Source organism: Typopeltis vanoorti, chromosome 8 (genome assembly GCF_054136105.1).
Source record: "Typopeltis vanoorti isolate ZY-2024b chromosome 8, IOZ_Tvanoo_1.0, whole genome shotgun sequence".
NCBI classification, from domain to species: domain Eukaryota; kingdom Metazoa; phylum Arthropoda; class Arachnida; order Uropygi; family Thelyphonidae; genus Typopeltis; species Typopeltis vanoorti.
Window position 1 is genome coordinate 149605340 of NC_143556.1, and position 16158 is coordinate 149621497.

A 16158-nucleotide genomic window follows, 5' to 3' on the forward strand; every position below is an offset into this window, starting at 1 on the left:
CTGATCAGGGCCTTATACAATGGAATGATAACTCTTTTATCTCTGCAGGTCAGCATCCTTCTCAGTATTGCAGCAATCCTCTGAGTTACCCTCATCACCTTTGCAATATGCTCCCTGATTTTCAGTTTTTTATCAATCACCCCCCCCCCCCCCAGATCTCTTGTCTCCCTTCCCTCCTCCAGTACAGCTCCTCCAATCGAGTATGCATCCTCCCATCGAGGGATCCCAAACCTCAAGACTTTACATTTTGCTGCATTGAACCGACACTCCCATTCATTTCCCCATCTGTCTAGTTTATTCAAATCCTCTTGCAGGGCTGCCACACCTGCACTATTACTGATAACCCTTCCTAGCTTCACATCATCTGCAAACAACCTGAATTTCTCCTTGCAATCCATTGACAATATCATTGATATAAAGGTTGAACAATACAGATCCCAGTACTGATCCCTGTGGAACCCCACTTGTAACCTTCTGCTTCCTTGATATTGCCCCACCATACACAACTCTCTGATACCTATCAGTCAGCCAATCTTGAATCCATTTGACTAACCCAACATTTAAACCCATTTAAGTTGTGCTGCAACTTAAATATCAGCTTATCATGTGGCACCCTGTCAAATGCCTTTGCAAAATAAAAAAAAATGGCAGTATATGCCTTTCCCTCATTAACTGCTCTTGTCACTTTATTATAAAAGGCAATCATATTACTAAAGCAAGAGCATCCCTTAACAAATCCATGTTGATTCTCATAGATAACATTACCCTCATCTGCCCAACGCTGTATATAGTCCCTCACTAATTTCTCCAAGACCTTAACAACTACTGATGACACACAAACAGGCCTATAATTAGACACTTCTAGTCTGCTACCGCCTTTATGCAATGGCACTATCTTACCTTCCTTCTATTCCCTGGGCACCTTTCCCACAGCCAGACTTTCATTGAAAATCCAGGTCAAAGGCATTGTCAGTTCTTTAGCACATTCTCTCAAAACCTATGGTGAAATACCATCCAGTCCAACAGTTTTACTGGTATCCAGAGTACTCAGTAATTGGAACACCCTCTCCTCTTGCACCTCTAAACTCTGAACCTGCCCTATCCCTCTAGTATTAAAATTTACTCCTCCATAATGAAATACTCCAATAAAGTGCTCATTGAGCAACTCCACTATGTCCTTTGCATCAGTCACTCTATTCCCATTTTTATCCCGCAATGTCATTCTTCCACAATCGTTTCTCCGCCTACTGGCCACATAGCTAAAAAATCCCCTAGGATTTTCTTTGGATCTTAGGGCCAATCTCTTCTCATATTCCAGTTTTGCCTTTCTTACCATTCTGGTCACTCTCCTGGCCTGCATCTTACATTCTTCATGTAGCTGCATAACACATCTTATAACACATCTCATGCTGCATCGGCTGTCGCACAGAATAATCAGAGTCGCGTTCAGGGCTTAGGCAGAGGGTCCTGTTTGAGAAGTATATTACGGTCTCCATCAAAAGTCAGTGATACTGTGAATGAGCAACACAGAATTTATAAGATTAATCTTAGAAGGGAATTTTACATAGCCACATGGAATGTTTGGAGTCTACAGATGGGTACTCTTGAGATTGTCTGTAAAGAGATGGATAGGTATAAAATTGACATCCTGGGAATTACAGAGACCAGATGGATGGAGAAGGTCACTTCAAAAGACAGGATGGTAAGCTAGTTATTTACTCAGGTGGTTACTCAAAACATTAGGGTAGATGTGATACTGAAGACAGCTCAGTCAAGAAGCCTTCTTTTTTATAACCCCATTAATTATAGGATACCTTCTATTAGACTTTAAGCTCAGCCTATCAATGTATCAATTGTGGTAGTTTATGCACCCCACACAGATAGGCCTGAAGAAGAGAGTGAGGAATTCTATGAAACTTGCAAACTGTTTTGGGCCGCCAACCAAGGAGAGACATACTTTACATCTTAGGGAACTTAAATGCAAAAGTGGGAAAGAGTAAGAGAGTCAGGCTGAGTCTGGGTGAACATAACACCTGTGGTGAAAGACTGTTGGAATTTGCCCGTGCTAACAGATTAGTTATTACCAATACCTGCTTTCAGAAACATCCACGATGGACATATACTTGGACATCTAACACTGATAGGTCAAGGCACCAGATTGCTTACATCCTGGCTCTCCAGCGGTGGAAGACAAGCATCTCTAACGTGCATACTTGTCCTGGAGCTGATTGTTGTACAGACCATCAGCTAGTAAGAGCCAAAGTAAGACTAAGACTCCGAAAACTTCCAAGTTAGGCACATTCCACTAGATTGGATGTTAGAGTAATTCCTAGTGGATTCAGAGAAGAAACATTAACTCGGTTGGATGATTTTTTGGAGACCAATGAGGAGAACTCACCAGAAATGCTTTGGGAAGGGGTCAAGGTGATAATACAGGATACAGCGAAGAAGTATCTCGATCCAATAAGAAGACTAAGAGACCCATGGATATCAGATTCAACATGGGAACTAATCAAAAGAAGGCAGTTGGAAAAAAACAAAGAGACACGGGGATGTACTCTTGAAGAATACAAGAGATTACATAAAGAAGTTAGAAGAGCCATCAAGGACAAGGAAAAGTTCTATACTAATAAATGTGAAGAAATAGAGTTCCAGATGAGGAGGAACAATTATAAAAGGATGTTTTATTTAGTTCGTGACAAACACAAGTTTAAGCCTAAATTGAATGTCATCAAAGATAGGAATGGAGCATCATTAACAGAAGAGTTGGAAATCAAAAACAGATGGAAAGAATACTGTGAGGAACTGTACAGCAGAGTGGATAAAGAAAATGTGGAGCCCTCTCACCAGGAAAATTTTGATTTGGAACCTCCTCCACTTAGGCATGAAGTTGAAAGAGCAGTTAAGCAGCTTAAGAGTAATAAGGCCCCCAAGTGCAGATGGAATCCCAGGAGAGTTAATTAAGGCCACAGGGGATGGAGGAATAAGAGTGTTTCATAGATTGATTACAAGGATATGGGAGACAGGATCATGTCCTAGAGATTGGAAGAAGTCAGTTTTCGTACCACTACATAAGAAGGGAGATATGAAGACTTGTGAGAACTATAGAACTATTAGTTTAATATCTCATGCAAGCAAAATTTTATTGAAGATCATGCTAAATAGGATTGAGGCCAAAGTTGAGGGATGCCCGAGAAACAAGCAGGTTTCAGGAAAAGTAAGGGCACCAGAGATCAGATCCTTTGCCTTAGACAGGTTATAGAAAAATATAAAGAATTCAGACTCGTGCTGGTAATGCATAGACTACTCTAAAGCTTTTGACTGTGTTGAGCATGTGAAACTGTGGGAAGTCACAAAAAGAATGGGTTTTCCTCAACACACTATCAGGTTGATAGCCAACTTGCACAGAGAGCAAGAAGCCAAGGCAAGAACAGGTGTTGGATTGACTGATTGGCCTTAGGTTGGAAAAGGAGTTAGGCAAAGATATTTACTTTCTCCTCACTTGTTTAGCATATATATGCAGAGGACATTACGCGTGAGGCATCATTGGATAAGCTCAAGACAGGAATTAGGATAGAAGGTAGACTGATCAGTAATCTGAGGTATGCTGATGATACAGTACTCTTTGTAATGACATGGAATAACTAGGACTAATTCTTGACAAAGTTAACAAGATCAGTAATAACAGAGGACCTCAACTCAATCCTAGCAAGATAAAGATTATGGTTCTCAAAGGAAATACAAACAGAGAAGCTCTTGAGAAACAAGTGTATCTTAATGGAGAAAGAATTGAGGAAGTCAGCAAGTCTGAGTACCTGGGATCCATTATTAATTGAAGAATTGCTGTTCAGAAGACATCAGAAAAAGGTTAGGAATGGCAAAAACAACAGTCAGAAACCTGTCTAAAATCTGGAAGGATGGCTCCATGCGAACAAAGTTGAGGATTTTGGATGCAGTTGTTTTTCCAACAGTGACTTATGGATGTGAGACTTGGAACCTAAAGAAGTCAGATAAGAAATGGATATCTGCTTTTGAGATGTGGTGTTACAGAAGGCTGTTGAGAATATCATATACTGAAAGGTGTACAAATGAATGGGTGTTAGAAAAGATCAGTAGAACTTTAAGGCTCCTTAAGGATACTGACAGACGAAAGTTAAAATATTTTGGACACATAGAAAGGATGGAAGGGGAACTTCTCAGAACAGTAATAGAAGGTAAAGTTCCTGGAAAAAGAGGAATTCATCCATCTCAAAGATCACACACCATCCATCCATCAATGAGATAGATGGATGGTGTGTGTGTGTGGAGTGACTGTTCTTCAGAGAGTTGAGGCTGCCAGAAAAGCAAACAACAGGACTACATGGCGAGACCTGGTGTGGCACATCACCGAGCATCTGAGTGAAAATACAGCATCTGTAGATGCTCAATGAACATAGAGAGAGAGAGAGAACTAGAAAAGGGTAATGGATACACCATGATACTTTTGGATTTTGCTAAGGCTTTTGACAGAATACAGCATGGAAGACTGTTGCATAAACTGGAGAGTATGGGTTTGGATTATAAAATATTAGCGTGAATAACAGGATGACTGACTGACAAATATCAAAAAATGGTATACGGAGGATGTGAGTCTGTGAGATTTAAAGTAACTAGTGGTATTACACAAGGATCAGTCCTTGGTCAACTGTTATTCAATCTGTACATAAATGATATTGGGAAAGATTGACAGGCAACATACAGCTATTTGCTCATGATGCAAAGGTAGGTAGGTTTATCAGGAATGCTGCTGATCTGCAGTACTTGCAGAATGATTTAAATAGCTGGAATTCTGGGCATGAGAAAATGGATGTCTGTTTAATGTCAGTAAATGTAGAGTCATGCACTTTGGCATGATTAGATATCAAGCTGAAGTTCAGTGGCCATGTAGCAAAGATTGCAAATACAACTCAAAAGATAATTGGAATGTTGAAACAAACTCTCACATGTATAGATAAGGATGTCATTTTGCCTCTTTAAAAGGCCTTGGTGAGACCTCACTTGGACTATTATGCACAGGAGGTCTGGTCTCCAGATTTTCATTGTGATTCTGATACAGTGGAGAGAAAGAGTGCAAAGGAGAGTGTTAAAAATGATATTAGGATTGTGGAATACTGATTATGAAGACAGACTGAGAATTTGTAGACTGCAGACACTAGCAAACAGGAGAAAGAGGGGTGATATGACTGAGATGTACAAATTTCTGAAAAGGTCATACAGGTTTTCAGTGGATGGAATTTTTCATTTTATGGAGGGTGGAGAAAGGATAAGAGGGCATCCTTGAAAGTTGAGAATGAATTGCCATTGGATGTTGTGTGTGTGTGTGTGTGTGTGCAAGCAATTTGAATGAATTTAAGAATAAATAAGTGTGTGTAGTATGTGGCCTCCCTGGATGAGTCCCTGACACCCTAGAGGTCTCTCTTAATAATGGTACAAAAGCATATGCTGAAATAATATCAAAGCTAATAATTTTGTCTGAACTTTTTAGAATATGGATCTTTAGTATACTTTTAAAATGACTGAATTTTTTTTTTACAAAAGAGGAAGAGTTTCTCGTGTGTGTGTGGGGGGAAAGGAAGTGTTTAGCAAGGTAATATGCAGAACTGTTTATACTATCGACAATTGGTCATATGGTGATATCAGGTTTGTGAATTTTTTGTGCATGTAAACGACCCATGTGTGGCTTTACATGAAAAGGCTTGAGCTTGTTAAGGGTTTCTTTGGGCCAAGATGATGCAGTTGTTAAATTACTGGGGAAAAAAAGTATTTTTGGAATGTTTTACAAATGCTGATGTACCATAAAATGAATCTTAGATTTTTGCAGTAGAAATAATGAAGAGATTTTTTTTTTTTTTTCTGGTGAAAATACTGAATGCAAGGAAAATTTTAATGAAAATATTATTGAGGCTAATGGGAAAAAAATGTTAATGGTGGAAGAAGCGAAAAAAATTTATAAGGTGCAAAAAAACTTCTTGTTTTTAAAATATATTTTTCTTATTTAAAAATGCAAAGAAAAGAATAAAAAAACTAGGAAAAAGTATGTTAGGCTATGCTACCTGTTCAGCCAACATCAACAAATTACATTACAGGAAATAACATTTTCAGTTGCAACATACTTTTGCACAAAAGTTGGTACAAAACTATCAAATTCAACTTTGCATGCAATGGCTTTTCTGAAACTTTATTTTTTGAATAAAAATAAAACGTGATTTTATTTTTATAAAGAGAATTAAAAATGTATTTAAAAATAGTTAGCTCTTTTTTATGCTCCTTTTGTCCTCAATGAAATATAAAAACCTATTCCATTTTACTCCATTAAACTTTAAAAAAAAATATGTCAATTTAAAAATGGATAATTTATATATCTGTACAATCGCCAAGAATAATCCTAAATCTTTATAATTTTTTTTTTTTTTGACATTTAAGTAAATTGGAGGGGAGGACATAAAAATGAAGCATGATAGAATATAATTAAATAAAAAGTGCAAATAAATTTACCAATTAAAATTTATTTGTACCAATTAGTATTGGCCCATTTGATCATAAATGATTTGATCATTTATAAATCTTTATATGACTTGATCATAAATGTTTAAATGACTTGATCATAAATGTATCAATAACAATTAGTACATTTTTGACCCAATCATAAATTTTTGATTAGATTTACTATTATGGACAATTCCAAGGAGTCCTTAGACTCATCGAGGGCAGTCCTAAACATCATGTCAAAAACCATCCGACATTTGTGCAGCATCTATCATACTTTGCTTTGAACTCATTTACAGTCATGGCATACACAACAGATTCTGGCAACCTATTCCACTTATTCACCCTTGCTAACTACATTCTTACTAATTTTCCATGGATGGAGCCCTAGTTCTCCCACCATCAGTCCTGTTCTGAAAAATTTCCGAATGAATCTTGTAAAAACCCTTCAGTAATTTGTATGTCTCAATCATATCACCTTTATTCCACCTATCAACCAGTCTTTGTAACCCACAAATCTTCAACCTGTTTTCCTAAGGTTTATTCCATAGACCTGCTAGCATCTTGGTCACTCATCCCTGGATCCTCTCCACCTCCTACTTATCACCAATAAACCCTGGCACCCAGATCTGCACACAGTAGTCAAGATGGGGTGTTATCAAGGCTCAATAAAGAGGAACAATAACCTGCTTGTCTATGCTCAACAAAGTATTCTTCAGTAACCAAGTGATCTGATGAGCTGCTTTAGCCACTTGCTATGTGCCATCTAAACTTTAACTCCTTATCTACCAACACTCGCAAGTCCCTAGTTTTATCAATTTCCTGGAGTACAGTTCCACCAATGTGGTATATATAGCTGGTAATCTTTTCACCCCAAAATTGGCCTGGTGGCATATCCACTCTCCACTGTGGGTTTGATTCCCGCCATGGGCATGGATGTTTGTGTCTGTGAAAATACTAGTGGTGGGCGGTAGATGTAGTTGGTGAACTGAGTGATGGAGCAGAGAGCTGTAGAGTAGGTGCCCTCCCTCAATGAGTCATTGGACACCCTGGAGGTGTAAAGTAATAATAATAATAATAAATGCATAACCTTACACTTTGCCACATTAAACTGACATCCATTCTCCTTTGCTCAGTCTGCCAATCCATCCAAATCATCTTGCAAAATTTTGACATCATCTATATTAATTATTGCTCTACCCAACTGTGCATCATCGGCAAATAACTGAACAGTTCCTCTCACATCCTTTCCTATATTGTTAATGAACAAATTAAACAGTAGTGGTCCAAGAACAAAATCCTGCGGCATGTCACTAGTCACAGGTCTTCTTTTGGACTCTACTCCTGAATAAACTACTCTCTGATATCTCTCCATCAACTGCCCTCTTATCCATCTCACAAACCCTATATCCATCCTCATGTTTTGAAGTTATGAAGATTGGATTAATGATTATTAATGATTGGATTAATGATCAAATTATTTAAAAAAATTTTTTTTTAAGATAATCCAAGAAAATAATTTTTGTAAGTTTTTGTAGACCTGGACTTCACATCTCAGCTATACTCAGCTTCAGGTGCATTGATTCTCAAAACACCGAGTCTTTCCAAATCCTAGTTGTAACAGAGCAAGAACAGGAATATCAATAAATATGCAATATCTTCAGAAAATTATTATTATTATTATCTGAGACCTCTAGGGAGTCAAGGACTCATCAAGGGAGGCTGTAAATTACCCAATCCAGCTATCATACCTTCCCGTAAATTCATTTACACTAGATAATTTGGAATGTGGAATAATTTGCCCCTAAGGGCAAATTATTTCACTCACTCACTCACTGCTCTCTAGGAGAAAAACCTAGCTCTTACCCCTTTCTTGACTGAGAACAACCTTAACTTCTATGGATACCCTGCCCTCGTGTTCTCTCCCCACCTTCCATATAACGAAAAATTTCATCATTTGAAATGCTATATCACCCATTCAAAAGTTTACAGACCTCTATCATATCACCCCTCTTTTTCCTGTTAACCAGAGTCTGCAATCCACATACTTGCAATCTATCCTCATAATCTAAATCCCATAATCTGGATATAATCTTTGTAACTCTTCTTTGCACCCTTTCCACAGCTTCTTTATACCCTTGGAACCAGGTAGACCAAATCTGCGTGCAGTAATCCAGGTGTGGTCTTATCAAAGTCTTATAAGGAGGCAAAATTACATCCTTATCCTTACATGTCAAGGTTTGCTTCAAATAGCAATTATCTTCTGAGTTGTATTTGCAACTTTTGTTATGTGACCTTTGAACTTTAAATTTTTATCCACTAATACATCAAGATTCCTTGCCTCTTCAATTTCTTGTAGTATAACCCCGCTAATACTATGCCGCTGGAACTCTAATCACGCCAAACTGCTTAACTTTACACTTACTAACATGATATGATAATATGATAATAAAATGCTATGATAAACAACAACAACAAACTTACGTGTAGTTTGTGTAGGGTATAACATCGTCACCATATGCACGACAAATTTTAAAGGGATGGGTATATTCATTTGGCTTGTTGGGATTACTCAACTTTCTTAAGCAGTCTTTATATCTCAATTCTTTAAAATCAGTATGATCGGCTGAAATTCTTCCAGTAGAAAGAAACTCAATGACACCTAAATAGAATTTTTGAAAGTTATGTCCCATATACACAAAATAAGGCTACAAGACACACACAAATTGATTTTCAATTATCTCTAAGCTGGTTACAAAAGATTTCGTTAGTGTTCTCTTAGATAGAAACTTCGAGGTATATTTCGCACAACGTTGAATTGGTTTCATTAATCACCGAATAATGGATAAACCAGATTTTGTGGAAATTTTATATAGTGTACTTTTTTTTTAAAATTAAAACTGAAGAAGTATTTAGTGATTTGAGATTGCTTTTTTTCAGAGACTAAAGGCATAAATATAAAGGACCCATATGGATGACTAAGTGGTTAGAATATCAGCACTCTAATCAGCAGAGTATAGGTCTGAACCCCCACTGACATGGATGTTTAGTGAATATTTCTAGGTTGAGCTTCATTGCTACCTATGACTTTTTCAACTTATACCTTACATACTAATTGGCATTATTATCTGAAATAATGTGAATTCTACAGACTGATGAATTTCATCACTCACTGTGAAACCACAACTCTCATTACTGGAAATAAAAAATGGCTTGAAGAGTAAGGTTTCAAGATTGTTTGACTGATAACAATTTGCTAATGGCTTTTTATTGGTCGGATTTATAAAACAAAACACATACTGAGTTGAAACTTGTTATAGTCTTAAATTAACGACAGGGAATTAGTCACAGATTAGATCTTGTAAGCTACTCTTACAGCATTCTCTGTGACATTTTTTCTATGTCAGTAATATTAATTTTTTTGTATAAGGTAAACTCCCATTACTTTATTAGTAATTATTACAATGGGAAATTACTCATATATGTACTCTCCCCCACCTCTCTCTCCTTCCAGAAACTCAGAGAAATCAACTGCAGAATTCACATTTCAGACAATATTACCAGTTAATGTTTAAAGTTTAAGTTGTAAAAATCATAGGTAGCAGTGAGCTCAGTCATCAGTGATGACTAAGGGGTTAGACTACTGATTTCCAAAGTCAGAACTAAAAACCTTTACCTATTGACTTTAGAAAACAAATGCCATTCAAGGATTTTTTTTTTTTTTTTATGTATAGGCTCTGCAGAAAACTACTAGATCCTGGAAAAAAAACATGCAAAAAATATTGATAACAACAGAATTAATAATTTATATGTATATCATCATTATCATCATCATCCATTCTCAATCTGCTGCTGGATGAAGGTCTTTCCAAGATTTCTCTGCTTACCCTTGTCCCAGGCCGCTTGTTGATAAGTCACTCTGATGTATTTTCTGATTTGGTCATCCTCTATGTCTTTTAGTCTCTTGGGACCAGTTTAAGGAATGGGAGTTTACTTTATTTCTATAATCTAATGTTGGTCAGTTGTTCTAGCAATGTGGCCAGCACATCAATATTTTAGGACTTTGATGTGCATGGATGAAAATGTTTTCCATATATTCTGTTTCTTATTTCTCTCCTTGTAATTCCCATCATTCATCTCTCTTTCTCTGCTTCTCTGAGTGGTCTCCAACCTTTTGATGTCTCTCTGGGTAAAGGGTCAAAGTCTCTGCTCCATAGGTAAGAACTGGTCGGATGCACTGGTTAAAGGCTCCATACCAGTTACACACATCTGGTTATTTCTCACTGGATTTTGCCCATCATCTGAAATTTTTTGACATGTGTAGATGTAGTTATTCACATTTTTCAGTATTACACACTCAACATATATGTCTGATTTATCTGTAAAGTTGCTGAACATTACTTTAGTCTTATCCAAGTTCATTTCAGTCCTACCTCTTTACTTTTCTGTGCAAGTTTCTGAATCATGTTTTGAAATTCAGGCAAAGTAGTGGAAAAAATGATGCCATCAGAAAAGTGTAGATGTGTAAGATGGTCTCCATTAAATTTGATTCTTTTCCCATCCAAATTCATTAATTCTACAGAGGAAAACACTCTGTAATTACTGAATTAAAAGCTCTGGTGATAAGGGATCACTTCTGCCTACCTACTCATTTCTCGATTTCTACAGGCTTTGTTTATTCAAAAAGTTTGAATGTTGCTGTCATGTTCTGATAGATGTTGTCGATAATTCTAACGTAGTTGTCATTTATGGAGTGACTAGGTCTTTTCTCACGAATTATTTCGTTTAATCTGGTTAAAAGATCGGAATAATAATCCCCTGTTATTGTTTTACCCTTTTCAAGATAATTAATAAACAAAATGCCTTTAGCATCCCAAAACACCAATGCCATGACCTTTCCTGCTGATGGAACTGACTTTGTCTTCTTTGGCACTGAACAACTGGCTCCTGTCCACTGTTTTGATTGCTATTTGGATTCTGGTGTGTAATCGTGAATCCAAGTCTCATCCATAGTAATAAATCAATGCACAAAATCAGTTTTATAACGCTCCAAGCACTGTTCAGAGATTTTCATGTGAGTGCATTTTTGATCTGCTGTGACCAAGTGTGGCACCCATCTTGTGCAAAGCTTTTTCATTTGCAATTCTTCATGCAAAATATATCCTACATGTTCTTTTGAAATGCTATAGTCTCAGCAATTTCACGCACTTTGACTCACTGGTCATCCAATACCATATAATGCACTTGATCAATGATTTCTGGTGTTGTTACACTTTTTTGATATCCTTCACATGGATCAAATGAATTTCTTTTGGCGTTAAACCTTCTTTTACAAAGAATTTTATGACTGCACAATACTCAATTTTATCCATTTCAAGGGATACACACAACACTTTTACTTCAGACAGCTGTATAAAACAAACTACTTGATATAATGACTTGCAATTTCACATAGATGCTTATGACAGATGTACCAACTTAGAAAAAAAAAAAAAACTCCTTGATAATAGTGTTGCCATCTATAGTCGAGGCTGAGAACTTTTCACCACCCTCGTATTCTTGTTTCCCTAAATCCCAACATGGCTTAGGATTAAACAGAAGTGCACATCCATATATAGCTTTCATAACTGAAATAGGAGATGTTGGATATGAGAGAGCCCCAAAACAGTAGACTTCTTATTGCCTATAGAAATCTGTGAATTTGTATATATAGTGCACCTTTAGTAGCATTCCAATTTTATGTAGTTTAAGGCAGACTCTTATTTATTTATTTATTATATGGCTTGTACACATGGTTAAAAGACAATAAGATAAAATACACATGAATATAGATAAGATACACATATATGATAATATAAATTAAAAAAGAGTAAAACATCTATCTACATTCAGGCAAATACAAATATGAAATTTATGACAAGCATAAGACAGAAGATTAATCATATTTTAACATTAAGGTTTTTAATCCAGTTGATCGCCTCTGGGGATAGGTCAAAGATATCCTTAAAGTCACCTGGATATGCTGTCAGCTCACATTCCTGTACTACATGGCGAATGGTTTGGGTCTCGGCTCCACAGGGACAGTGGGGATTTGGTATCTTACCCCACTTTGAAAATAAGTCTCACATACGCCATGGCCTGTACAAATCCTGTTAGCCATCATCCATATATTCCTGGGCAGGTCAAATCCAAATGGTTTTTTGAAGATGTTTATGTAATTACGAACATCAGGTGATACTGCTTAGGACCACAGTACATCCCATCTACTCACCATACTGTCATTCTGGCTAAGAAGATTACGGGCTGTTTTTATAGTAGGTCTTTTGGATTTTAGTCTATTAGATAAAGCATCTAGAATAAATTCATGTATTGGGAGGTTTTGGTTATTTAAAATTCTTTTATATTCACGAAGCAAGGCTTCCTTCCTGTCATCCCAGTTCCGGAGGAGCAATATGGCTCAAAGTGGAGAGCCATTGTAAGGGTGTACTCCTAATGCAACCCGTTATTAAATGCAGAGTGGAGTTAAGTTGAGCATCTAGTTTATTGACATGGTAACTATTGAGCCAGACAGGAGCACCGTACTCTACTGCACTGTAAACTAGACCCATGGCAGTGCATTGCAGAGTTGTGGAACTTGAGCTCCATAAAGTAAGCTCAGCAGTAAAGTTGTTACATTCTAGTGGAACATAAGCAAATATAACTGTCTGGAAGACAGCAGAAAATTCCACTAGAGCCTCTGATTTTGAACCATCTGGTAAACTGGCACAAAATCAGAGTAGTTCATTTTATATGCTTGAAAGAGCTGCAAGCAGACAACAGGAAGAGTGGAATGTTTGGATAGCCATTAGAAAGAAAAGCTGCATTGTTGTATATATGAACGTCATGTTGTAGTGTATTTAATGGCATCCGAGTAGTGTTGTCTATCCCAATATCTAGAGCTTACAAGAGCACTTTTGTTTGAAAACCAAGAGGTTGTTTGGAAGTGTTGTACAGATTCTCCAATCCCCGAGCAAAAAATAGTTGGCTACATGCTATCAAAACAATAAGGGTGGTTCATTTGTCTCAATGTACAGAAAAGAACATTAGTCAGCACTACAAGAGGTGGAAGATAGGGTGCAATGTTCATCAATTTACAGCACTTATTTCACAACTGGCTTATGTGAGGGAGGAAACTAAGTTTCTTGTCAAATATATGAGCCCCAAAACCTGGTCCAAATAGAATTAAAATTTGTCTCTAGTCTGAGTTCTAGGTCAGGATGAAGACTAGGTCTGTGGCAAAAATGCATCCAAACTGTCTTCTTCTGGTAAAATCAGAAATCATTCACAAGTGTCCATTTTTAAATATGATCAATGGCTTGCTGCAGCTGCCTTTCTACATGAATGACAGAAGATGCTAAAGTTATTTACACAGAGGGCATTACTTACAGCTGTAGGGAGTTGTTCAAGTTACCCTTAATTGCTAAAAGCATGAATTAAATATCATATAATATTTTTAAAGACATATTAATACATACAGTAGCGAACAAATTAATCCACATAAGCCACATTTTCATAAAAATATGGGTTTTGGTTTGGTTTCAGTTTACTATTTTTGATTTAGTTCACTATTTTGGTTGAGTGCTGTGTGTTTTGTCTTTGCAATGATCATTAATAGTCTGTGCATTTTTAATAGTGTAAACAAGGTGACATTTATAGTATTTTATTAATTTTGTGTAGCTATAAAATGGATATATCGCCAAGAAAGAGTTCAAAAATATGTACTCTTTCTCAGCACACATCCATGACTCAAAGACAAATAACCAACGAGTGTGGAGTTGGTTTGGGAACTGTTAATGTGACACTTACTGAAGATCGTTTACTAGTTAGGAAAAGCAAAATTAATCCAATCTGCTGTAGACTTAAATAGAGACATGGCAGCTAGTGGGATTAATGTTTCTGACAAGACAGTCTGTTGAAGATTGTTGGAAACAGGGAGGACTGCTCACAGACAGAAAAAAGAAACAACTGTTGACGAAGGCTATGCAGAAAAAGAGGCTCCAGTGGGCAAATGTGTACAAAGATTGGACTGTTGAGAAGTGGAAGAAGGTCATATTCTCAGATGAGAGTCATTTCTTTGTCCAAGGAGAGCTAGAAGACTTCTCCCATCCACCTTCAACAAGTTCCTAAACACTCAGCTAAAAAGATGTTTTGGGGTTGTTTTACACATGGCAGTCAAGGATCACTTGTGCCTGTTGACGGTGTGATGAAAAATGACCAATACATAAAAATATTAAAGAAAAGAGTGGCCCCATAGATCCAGAAAGCCTACCTCATCTTCCAACAGGATCTTGCCCCATGTCATACTTCACAAAAAGTGAAAGAGTTCCTCAAAAATCACAACATCCAATTACTTCAGTGACCAGGTAACTCTCCTGACATTTAACATTAATCCAATAGAAAATTTGTGGGCCATAGTGAAAAACAGACTTGGAAAATGAAATTGTGATATAAAGGATAACGTAATACAATCCATTATAAAAGTATGGTTTTGAGATGCAGAAATAAGAAAAATGGGTTCTACGTTGGTAGAATCCATGCCTAAGCGAATTAATGAACTTATTAGGAACAGAGGAGTACATATAAATTATTAGGTAAAGTTGGAGTTTAATTTTTGTACTTGCTTTCTTGCAAAATTAAAATTTTTCTTTAAAATGTGAGTGTTCAGATTAATTTGTTCACTACAGTATGATAACATACACAAAACACAATACATAAAAATATATATAATTTTTTTGCATAACAGAAACAAATATAAAAAAATGAAGAAACTTGGAATTGACAATAACATGCATACAACATTCTATGTGACAGGCAACAATCACCACTCAACCAGTAGCACCTCACAATTTATGCTGTGGATGTTGTGTTGTGAATGAGTGAGTGTGTTTTAAAATTGGTTTTTATAAACCAATAAGATGAAATATCAGTTACTTTTCTCAGCTTTAGAAGTGAAAGTTACACAACCCCTCCCCTTCCCTTTAGTTGCTTAAAATGATTGAACAAAGTGTAAGAAATGGAAATATGAAGAAGAAAATAGTTTTTAAGCTGGAATGAGAGGAAAGCTTTGACTTAACAGTGAGAAACCTGTGTCTTCTCTGTCACGTGATACTCAATCAATCTGAAGAAAGTAATTTAAATCAGACTTAACTACAGTAGTGAAGAATTACGAGGGCTGTTCAATAAGTAATAAGACTAATTTTACTGTCGCTAACCCACTCATCACAATATTAATTTCTTTGGAATAAAGAAATGTTGCTGTCTGTATTAACAAAAGAGGTTGATAGATGGCGTATACGGCTGATATGCTAAAGTGTCACATGACTAAACGCAAGCTTGTTTCGGCGTGCCTACGAAGCTTGACCAGTCGTTGAAATGGAAGCGTCCTTGGAATAGCGTTATGCGATTAAATTTTGTGTGCGTTTGCAAAAATTGGCATCGGACACTTTTAACATGATACACGAAGCTTTCCACGATGAAGCAATGTTGAGGGCAAGTGTTTTTCACTGGCATAAAACTTTTAAGGAAGGAAGGCAAAATGCAGAAGATCTTGAACGTGAGGGAAGACCTTCAACGTCCATCACAGAGACAATGATC

The 16158-nt window shown here is 36.7% G+C and overlaps 1 protein-coding gene across 3 annotated transcripts in view; it reads right to left on the bottom strand.

Annotated features, from left to right (window-relative positions):
• The window catches only part of twin (CCR4-NOT transcription complex subunit 6-like twin), a 501959-nt gene that overhangs the window by 42207 nt on the left and 443594 nt on the right, over positions 1-16158 (bottom strand). For 2 of the 3 annotated variants that reach the window (XM_090397005.1, XM_090397006.1), the window contains exon 10: positions 9010-9187. The exons of the other annotated variant lie outside the window; for it this stretch is intronic. In XM_090397005.1, the coding sequence (XP_090253131.1) occupies positions 9010-9187 (178 nt within the window). The remainder of the gene's footprint in view (positions 1-9009; positions 9188-16158) is intronic. 3 annotated transcript variants of the gene reach the window in all.